The sequence below is a fragment of the Trachypithecus francoisi genome, unplaced genomic scaffold (assembly GCF_009764315.1).
Source record: "Trachypithecus francoisi isolate TF-2019V2 unplaced genomic scaffold, Tfra_2.0 Lachesis_group14, whole genome shotgun sequence".
Classification (NCBI taxonomy): domain Eukaryota; kingdom Metazoa; phylum Chordata; class Mammalia; order Primates; family Cercopithecidae; genus Trachypithecus; species Trachypithecus francoisi.
Window position 1 is genome coordinate 8,074,426 of NW_022681459.1, and position 10,653 is coordinate 8,085,078.

General features: G+C 31.1%; 1 protein-coding gene across 2 annotated transcripts in view; it reads left to right on the forward strand.

The window, feature by feature from the left end:
• NCAM2 (neural cell adhesion molecule 2) overlaps positions 1–4,942 on the forward strand; it is a 572,054-nt gene extending 567,112 nt beyond the window's left edge. For both annotated transcript variants that reach the window (XM_033232201.1, XM_033232204.1), the window contains one exon: positions 1,219–4,942. In XM_033232201.1, coding sequence (XP_033088092.1) covers positions 1,219–1,330 — 112 coding nt within the window. In that variant the 3' untranslated portion in view covers positions 1,331–4,942. The remainder of the gene's footprint in view (positions 1–1,218) is intronic.
• The last annotated feature ends 5,711 nt before the right edge of the window (positions 4,943–10,653 follow it).

Sequence of the window (10,653 nt, forward strand, 5' to 3'; positions counted from 1 at the left end):
TCTGCCCGTCTTGGCCTCCCAAAGTGCTGGGATTACAGGCATGAGCCACAGCGCCCAGCCTGGAATACTATTTCTAACTTCATTTTCTTGATGTGGAAAAAGTATGTTGTTAAGGGAGAAAAACTCATCTCCAAATGTCATGTGCACAATGGTAAACAATTGAATTTGCAAGTTTTAGGAAAATCTAGAAAGCACAATTCATTGGCATCGAAGTAAGGTTTGTGAAACTGTCTTGATATGAAGAAATAAAGTTGTTATTGCTTCACAAGTTACAATTGCAAACAACTCAAAATCTGTGTTGCAAAGTGATATAAAAGTGACAAGAAAAACAATAGTGAAAAGAGGCAAAAGAAAACATATACAGTAAATATTAAAAAGTGAGCAAGTCCTAAAATATGTTCATTTGCATTAAGTTCCAAGGAATATAGTTAATTCACTCAGTTTCTGAATTTTTATTTTACTTATTATTATTATTATCATTATTATTTGAGATGGAGTCTCTCTCTGTTGCCCGTGCTGAAGTGCAGTGGCATGATCTCAGCTCACTGCCTCTCCATCTCCCACTTCAAGCGAGTTCCGGCTGATTTTTGTAATTTTAGTAGATACCTGGTTTCACCGTGTTGGCCAGGCTGGTCTTGAACTCCTGACCTCAAGTGATCCACCCGCCTCAGCCTCCCAAACTGCTAGAATTACAAGCATGAGCCACCACACCCAGCCTGGTTTCTGAATTTTATGTAACAGAATATGGCAACAATTATTAATTGTTTTCACTGGAGAAAATGTAGTACTAATAAATCATATCATTGACATTTAAAAATGTTTTGGCATTTTACCTTCCATAACATGTAATTATATTTTTGATATCAACAACTAGTTACCAAATCTAAACCACCCTATAGTGAACAATTTGCTGCATCTAAATCTACAAATACGTTGTTTCATTCATCATTCTGCATTACGTTTTTAAAAGGCCAAAGTAATTGTTTTTACTCTCTTTTAGATCATTTAAAAATCTATTTTATATAATTTTAATAAGTTTAATTTGTCCTTTCTAATTATTGTAGCATGTTTTCTCTACAAAATAGTAACTTATTTAGCATGTATAAAATATTAGCATATTATTGGAGCGTATTTTATTTACAAAATAGTAACTTAAATGTTAAGGTATATCTCTTTAAATACCTCAGAAAATGAAGCTTATTATTTTTTATCTTCCAGAAAATTGCCTTTAAAGGAAGAAAATGGGAAAGAAGCTCTAAATCCAGAAACTATAGAAATTAAAGTGTCTAATGACATCATTCAATCAAAAGAAGATGACAGCAAAGCATAACAACACTATTGCAGGGGCTTGAGCAACACTACGAAGAGTATTTGGATTGCAGTGACCCTATGACCAAAACTATTCCATTGACCTTAATTTCTTGGGAAACGTCTAGCTTGGAATAACTTGTACACATATACATATGATCAAATACTCCTGCCCATGGTCCATTTCCTTTTGTTATTGTTGTTGTTGTTGCTGTTGTTGTTAATTTTAAGAATTTCAATATCAAGACCTGACTGGCACCAACACTTTGGGTATTCAATCTGATTATATGACTGAAGTACTGGAATTCATTATATGGCTCAAGTGCTCTATTTATTAAGAACTATATTTAATACCACCAACAAATATAAGGGTTAAGGAAAAAAACGTGAGCTACATGTGTAAGAAGGCTCTGCATGTGTATGAGTCCTATTCTGGGCAAATAGATTCTTAAGGTGGCTTTCAACTTCAAGATGAAGGCACTTAATAACGGTTACTCATTTTATCAGGGGAATTTCAGGGAATATAGGCTTCAAAGAGCCAGTTTATCTTTAGCAGATATTAAAAATTGAAAACTTTGAAGAACTCATTTCAAGCTATGATTCGGTGCATTTTCAACATTGATTTTTGATAGATTGAAGTGCCAGATCAAAATTGTTACCCATTTGAAAGAATATTAGTTGTATATAAAATTAGATTAGAAAGACTTTCTAAATCTCTATCTCTTTATATATGTCATATTCATTCACAATGGATTATACACAAAAAAATGTATTGCAAGTGAAATAATATTGATTTCTGCCCTCAGCTTCAAATAAAGTAAATTGAAATGGGAACAATATCAATATGGTGTCTTGATATATTTATAAATATGTGATTATCATTTATTTTTAAATAACTTATCAAAAAAGTCTTTAGTGTTCAAATACTTCAAATCATATCCTCAGATATATTTTTAGCCCATGGTTTTATATAATCTTTGAGAACTAATTTTACCACTGTTATAGGTTCACCATTAGATGTAATTGGCTACTAGAAATTAAAATTTTAGGGTTGACTAAATTAGGAAGAAATTATTTAACATTCTAATGTGCCATAAAAGTGTAAATGATAAACAATTACACTGCCACTATGTGTTCTATTCTGGATGTTCTAGCTAGAAGTCACTTTAAGATTTTGATAAACAAATTGGTTAAAGAAATTCCTTAAATATTCAACACAAACCTTCTGATATCTTTTGTTAGGGTTATACCAGAATAAAATGCTTCTTTATTTCCAAGCTATGCAAGCTCCCAGAGGTGAGAGAGTGACACATGATTTAACTTACATGTAAGGTTTAAAAAAGTATTTATGATGATAAACATACATACCATTTGGGAGCAGGTTTACTAACCTTGAGAGCCAAAGGTTTCCTTAGGCCCTGTAACATTCAGAACCTTTGGTGTTTCCGCTCAAATAGTGACGGGATAGGGAATGTGTTCCAAAAGAGTATCGGAGCAATTTTTAGCATTGCAGAAACCTGCTTTGGGCATGTCGCTCTGTAGACATAACCTGATGATTATTAAATGTAAAATTAAGGCAACTCATGAATATTTTTATTTACGAAGTGCTTGAAACTGTCAGCCAAGGAGAGACAGCTAAGTAATTTTATATAATTCCTTACTTTTCTGGCTACAGCAGGACAGAATATGACCATCTTCATTTGGAGGCACCAAATCGTCGCGGTGTCTTTGCCATAAATTGCAGGGTTAAATGCAGGAATCTCTCCTTGCGTTCCTGTCTGGCGTATTCTGAAGAAAAGAACAGAATTCTTGTGCCTACCTAAGAATTTGAGAAGTGTCTAAACAAACAAACCAGTTAGGTCATTTTAACTGACTTGATTATCCAACTGGTCTTTGACGGATGTGACTGTTGTTATTTAGTTTATGTTTGTCTGATCATCCAGTTTGCTTTATTTTGCTGTGTTTTATTTTGTCGTTTGTTTTGTTTTGTACCAACGTACTAAAACTAGTCAAAATACTTGAATTAGTTTGTTTGTGCAAAGTGTACAAGCTTAGTAAAGTGTCCATGAAGCAATAGCCATGAATGATAATTATTTCTAAATAGGGCCACATGGTTTTAAACTAATGATGGTGAAAGAATTAGGATGACTGAGAAAGTCATTTCGCATGTTTACTATTGTTATATTTGTGCTTTACTTCAAGAGTGCAGAAATCATAATAAATAACAAACGATTTTTGTCTTTTCTCAATTTGACATTTCTGTTTCTCTCATTTATTTGGATTTTCCTTGTAAAGAAGTTGACATATATTTCATATACATATATATATAATCTATATATATATATGATGTTAAATTTCCTGCCACTCATGTGGAGTAATGATCTGAAATTAATAGATAATCTGAAGCTAATTATAGTCAGACTATTTCAAGTGCACTGTTTCAGTTGCCCGAGTGGTCCTTACCTCTTGTCCTTGAAATCCATGCCATGCTGAAGCATGGCAATACTGTGATAAAGTATTTTTTTTAATATTTCAATGGAATGCTCCAAATGATTTATAAGAATTTCAAAATAAAAGATGGCTTGTAGTAAATTGTAAAATATGAGTAGAACTGAAATAACCTGTTTCATTCTTATTCTAGATTAAACATATACATATAACCATATAAATGTTATTTTTATTGTCTGAGAGTACTCTTAAATATTAGTATGAAGTGTCAAAAGAATTGACTGAATATAAGTACTGTTAAAATAATTTGAACCCTGTGATATTTTAAACCAAGAGGCAAAGACATCACCGAAAACTTGGTATTTCTTGATAAGTTAGGTGCAATTAGGCAGTGACAATCTATATTCAACAACATATAAGAGGAAGGAGTAATATCAGAATTTTAACACATATTTTGTTTTCAAAACTGGCACAAATTCGTGTGTCAACATATTTTACAATAATTGTCAAAGGAATTTAATTAAGAATTGTATTTTTAAAGATTTATTTATTATTTTTTGTGGGATAAGACATTGCCATTCTATTGATACTAACGTCTAACATTAATGTACTGTTTCTTGTTTTCTTTTATTTTTAATATTAATAACTATAAAAGCATTTTTCAAAGGCTATTAGATCCAGCACACCTCATATGGATCTTAGTCTTTGAATTAAATATTTATATAAATAGATTTTATTAATCAAATTATTTATTTGTGTGCCAATAATTGTAACTTTATGATCATACCTATGTTTACGCTTCTTATTTTAAATAATTAAGATGTATCTGTGCCTTTTAATTAGCATGACATTCTGCTTTATTGAAAGAAAAAACTACAATTAACGTCATTACTAGTATATTTTGCTTAGATTTGAGATACTCGAATGATGCTGTCTTATTTACAGTCAGTAAATAAGTTCAATTCAAACTATTTACCTTGAATATAAAATCTAGATATAATAAACTATACTGTATAATTTACTTTAATTCATGTCAAAATAGTTCTTTTTATACACACACATGAAATATTCTTAATTTGTTGTGTATTGTTTTTCTAAACAATAAATACATTCTAGATATTATTGAAATTAAACTTTGCCAGTTGTAGGACAAAGACAACAGATAACTTTTGAAAATCAAGCAAATTACTATGGTGTTTCTTGGGTCTTCATTATTTCCATTTATATATATTTTATTTAGAATAATAAATCAACCTTTATTTTTTGGCAATAAGATTATCACAGATGAAAATATGTACAGCTCAAGTGGTAGAAATAATATTTTCCATTAGTTAATTTAGGAAATATTGGAATAGCATATTAGAATTATTTATGAGGTTCACAATGTTCCTTTTCACAGAAAATAAGGTAAACATTTGACTTAAATCCCACATGAAGTTTTTTCATACTCATACTCATAATCATAATCACATAATGTTCTTATTCAACAAGCTTTGTATCTGGAAATATTTTTAACAATAAGTTTGCTAGCTATTATTGATTTATCTTTAGAGAGAAAATATTTGCATTTGTTTATTAACCCTTTGAAGCATTAATACTTAGTCACTCACATTGAAATTGCATATGGATGTATCAACATAGGCTAAAATTAAATTATGGATGTCACAGAAATGAAAAACTTCATCTTAAAAGGTAAAATTTTCAAGAAAGTATTTTATTCATGGACTTAATATTATGTCTTAAGATGAAACAATTATATGTTCAAATGATAAATTTATAAAAAGACCCACATATAGTAATCGCTGAACAAACATAATTTTCTTCCAGCTCCCATCCTTCCTTTTTGAAGAATTGAATTTACCCATATAGATGCAGCTATTTAAAATTATACAAGAATGTTAATAGATGAATTATTTCCTCTCATATAAAGGCAAAGAATTTTATATTATATATAATGCTAAATATTTATTTGATAACACACATAATATTATTAGAAAAATAGTTTATTACTCACTTTAGGATTTTACCTATAACAGAAATATATTATTTGATATTACCTCTTTAAATTTTCATTTTACACAATTTTTGAGATTCTGGCTACACACAACATTCAGAATTATTGCTCATGTAAATTTAAGTATTGCTACTTATTTTTTTCTTTTCTGAAATGAAAACATGTATCTTTTGGCATCTGTTTTCAGCCTCCCATGGAAGACAGTAAGCAAAACCATTACTGTTGGAGAATTTCAGATCACAACCCGACATAGGAGATTAGAGAAACAAAGAAATGAGTGGATCTAGAAAAGCAAACTGAGTTGCTATATTTGGAATAGCTAGAAAGGACCTGACTCTGAGAAGTGCTAGACCAGGGACTAGGACCATTGCTTGGATAAAAATGATGGCCCATTACACTGATGCAAAGGAGAAAACAGTGTAGCACAGAGGACAAAGTTAACGGAGATGGAATCTAGGATTTGATTTTGCAAATAGTTTTTTTAGAGAACAACATGCATACTATAAAATAAACAATACTATTAAGAACAAACCTATTTGTTCCAACTCTTAAAGAAATATTCATGGTTTAGCATTTGCCTCTAAACCCTGTTAGAAATATGTGGAGTTAGAAATAAAGGTTTTTTTAAAAAAACAAAACATTTTTGGTATGTGAACTGTATGCTGTGCTCAGTATGTACTGAAACATACTTTTATTTTCTTTAATTTATATATTCCATTCAAATTCTATATTCTTAAGTTAGCTACCACAACGTTTTCTTATTGTTTCAATATGATATGTCCCAATGAGATGCTGTATATATATGTCTAAACTGTAAAAATTATACTGCAAATGTTGAAGTTTTGTATTTATGAGAGACATTGAAAGTATGGCTTACAGTATATCAAACTTGTCACACTTCACCATTTGTATATTAATAGTAAAGATACTTTTACTTTAATAAAGTGTTGCATTTTATGTTTATTTTGAATAACATTTCTGCAGTGAGCAAGCTTATGGTTTTTCAGAGGCTTCTGTGTTAAGAAACTTCCAAACATATATCTAGATATTCTAAAGAAGAGAATGCTTTCTGCTATCTTATCTCTCAATGGGTTACAATCTTTTGGCTTCTACCCTAAGCAGAGCACAGAGAATTAAATGAATAAACAGTTGGTTTAGAGCAGTGGTTCTCAAAATGTGACCCCCTAGGGCAGCATTACCTGGGAACTTGTTTAAAATGTAAATTTCTAGATCTCACCAGAGACTCGATAAATCAGAAAGTTCTAGGAGAGGGCCATGGTAATTTGTGTTTCAATAAGAATTTCTGATGATTCTGATGCATTGCAAAATTTGAGATCCAATGGATTGGAGACACTTTTATTTTTTCATTTACCAAATTGTGTTGATCAATTTAAAAATGCTAGGCAACCAACTAAATATAGCCAGTTATGCTTTAACGCAATGTGTGCATTCCCCAACAGCATCACATTCTGCAAAATAATGCATTTAATAATCAAAACACTTGAAGGAAAAGTAAGTTTGGAACAAACCAGTCAAAATGTAAGCAATTGTGAAACCATAGCATCAACACAAGTAACAGCAAACAACCATTCTGTAAAAGAAAGTATAAACATTATTGAAACATATTGAGTGATAGTCCAGTATTAACTTCTGTTTCAAAGCTAATCATTTCACACATGATTTTACAAGTTGTTTTCATTGTTTTAAACTAGTACAAATGTGACTCATTCTTAAAAAATAAAATTATGAGTGCCAAGTTTTCACAACGGGGCAATTTTCAATATAAGCTTAATACCTCAAAAATACATACACATATAGAATAAAAATAACATCAAACACATTGAGAAGTGAAGAAAAAAATATATATATTGTGCTTGATATTTCAGTATTCTGTGTATATTATAAAGACAATTAAAATAAAATACAAACTCTGCCACATGAAAGATGCCAAAATTAAATCTCTGATGTATTTTGGAAATTGAGCAGGTAACCCTGGTAATATTTTAGATAATTTCTTCTAGTTGTTTTCTAACCCAAGGCATTGCCTAAATACAAATTCTCTTTATTATACAATGAATAATGAACATATTTATCCTAAGTATTTATACAAGAAATAATGAACACATGGCCTCAGCATTTGAAATTTCTTTTTTAACATGAGTTTTTAATACACAAATGAAAATGTTCTCAAAATATAAATATTACTTTATATTTTATATGAGGTGTCATATATGTACTTATCTTTGGCATAAACTTGTTCTTTAATAGAATGCATACATTTGTGTATTTTAACTTTTCTGGACAACTTAATGTCTTCCATAGATAGCCTTTTGCATTTTATTTTTTGGTAGAGTGGCCATTATAATAATATAAAATTTATTACATTTTAATTTCATTTTAATTTAGGTTTTTATTCATATATGGTCTGTAAAGTCAGATATTTCTAGTATTTAGATGTCTTCATATTTGGAAAACAAGATTAACTTGATTATTTTAGTTCACATCAACCTTTCCAATTCCACCTCCAATTTCCACACTTCCTAATTCTCTCATCTTTCTTTCATCTGTGTCAATCATGACCAATGTCAGAAACTGACCTGAGAAATTTGAGATGTATAAAGAAAAGGATACTTACCCAAATCAGTCCAAAACATTTGTATACCATCACATCTGGAGATGAAGCAATTATCAATTATCTTGGAAGAGTCATTTGTGAAAATAGAGTTTTTGAAGGAAGTTGTGATTTTCTTTGTGTTTAGAAGCATTGGCTGAAGAGAAGGAAATGGGTATCTCATTTGTAAGCACGGACACAGACTGAACCCGGATGCAGCACACACCCAGGGTTATTCAATGCTGTTTGAGGAGCTTTAGCACTAGGTTTGACTATGTGAAGGCCCCCTACTAATTATAAGGGAAGCACTCTCTGAAAAGCATAAATAAAATTTTCACCAATTCAGAAACCAAGAGATCCACACATTTACGCACCAGAAAAAAAGATGGGAAAATAATTTCCCACGTCTTTGCAACCAGGATGCAAAACTGGGATCCTTAGACTAGTATGAAAAAACAGATGAGAACCCAGATATTGGAATTAGAATAAACCTAGGTTCACATCTCAATTGTATCACCTATTACTAGCTCTGAATGTAATAAATTTAGATACAAATTTACCCCTTTTATTTCCTAATGTATAAAATTGTTATCCTAAAGTGATTAATATTAATCTTCACAAGATGATTTAAGGATTTACTGAGATTGTATTTATGAAATTCTTCATACAATGTCTACCACACAGAAAATACCAATAAATAGTAGCCATGAGTATCTTTCTATCTGCGATATTTCAACACTGATTCTCAGAGTAAGTTATGTTAGTTACCTATTACTGAATAATAAATTGAAATGTAGTAGTGACTTAAAACATTAACAATATATTGCTTTTTATGAGTCACATTAAGTCATAAGGGTAAGCACATAGTGGATGTGTTTGCATAGAGGCTGTAAACAAGGGCATAATGTACCTAACACAATTAATGATACAATGTAGCTCAATATTCCTTGTGTCTCCTAATGTTTCACATTTTTCCACATGCTAAAGTCACTCAAACCCTTCCCGAAACTTCCCATGTATATCATTGTGTTATCAGGATAAGATTTGAATTTCAGAATTTATTCAACTAAATTAATCCCAGGTGATCATAGCATCTCAGGGATTACAGCTGGGTTGAATTCTTCAGTGCAGAGTTCTGTCCACTAAAAAGATAATGTAACTCCTTCCAAAAACTCTACAGATGATTATAAGGCAGGAGCAGGATATGACAATAGACACTACCATTCAAATAATAGAGAAGGAATTGGGGACATTTGACAGTTAAGTGTCTGTAGAAATTTTGAGATCCAGGCAGAAAAAAAAAATTACTAATTCCACTGCCCACTGCCCCCATTATCAGCATAGGATATTTTCCTTAATTAGGGTATGATTCTATTCCAAGGGTAAGATAACTATACCTATTGTTCTTCATATTGTTAGGGTCACTTTGAGATATTCCTACTTTTCTATAGGAAAGGGTACATGATTATAGGTGGGTAAATTTCTTGGCTTGTTTCTTGGTCAGATGTATTTACTGCCTAGAAATCTATTTACATTTAAACTTCTTAAGTCCCATTAAGTTCAAGCTGATGCAACTTTTTAGAAACAGTGTGAGTTCTAGATAGATCGATAGAAACACATATATAAACATGCATGTATACATATATGTAAATGTATCAAATTATTGTCTACTACATTAGACAAGAACTACTCTTAGGAGTGTTTTCAAGATAGTTCCCTCTCTATGTGGGGCTGCGAAGGGGGATCTTATTATATGATTCCCTTAAAATTTTTTAAATCCCATTTATCCAGTTATAAAAGCCTATAAGGCACTGCCTTACATTCCCATGTGATCTAACAAAGGACACCCTTGATTTATTTACTTTTGTCTCCAAACTATGTTTTACTGACAATACCCAGATTTTGATCTTTGCCTCTATGACATTTACTACTTTTGAGAAACTTTTGACAGCTAGAGAGTGTGGGAAAGAGAGAACAAGTCTTTTGTAAGAAATAATCCTCCGAATGCTGCTTGAAAATTGAGCATACATCTCTTTAGCACATATGTCTCCTGCAACACCCTATCATACTTGAGAAGAAAATAAGACAATTAGCACTTTGAATATGCTGCCTTGAAATCTCCTTAGTCACATTCACAAACTCATTAGGTACATTTTCGGTTTTCCAATTGATCATAGGCAACAATTTTCCCAAATATTCTGCAAACATGGTTTCCTTTGTCTCCAGTCCCTAATAGCAATTTTCTCACTTCTTGAAGAGACTTCACTAACTA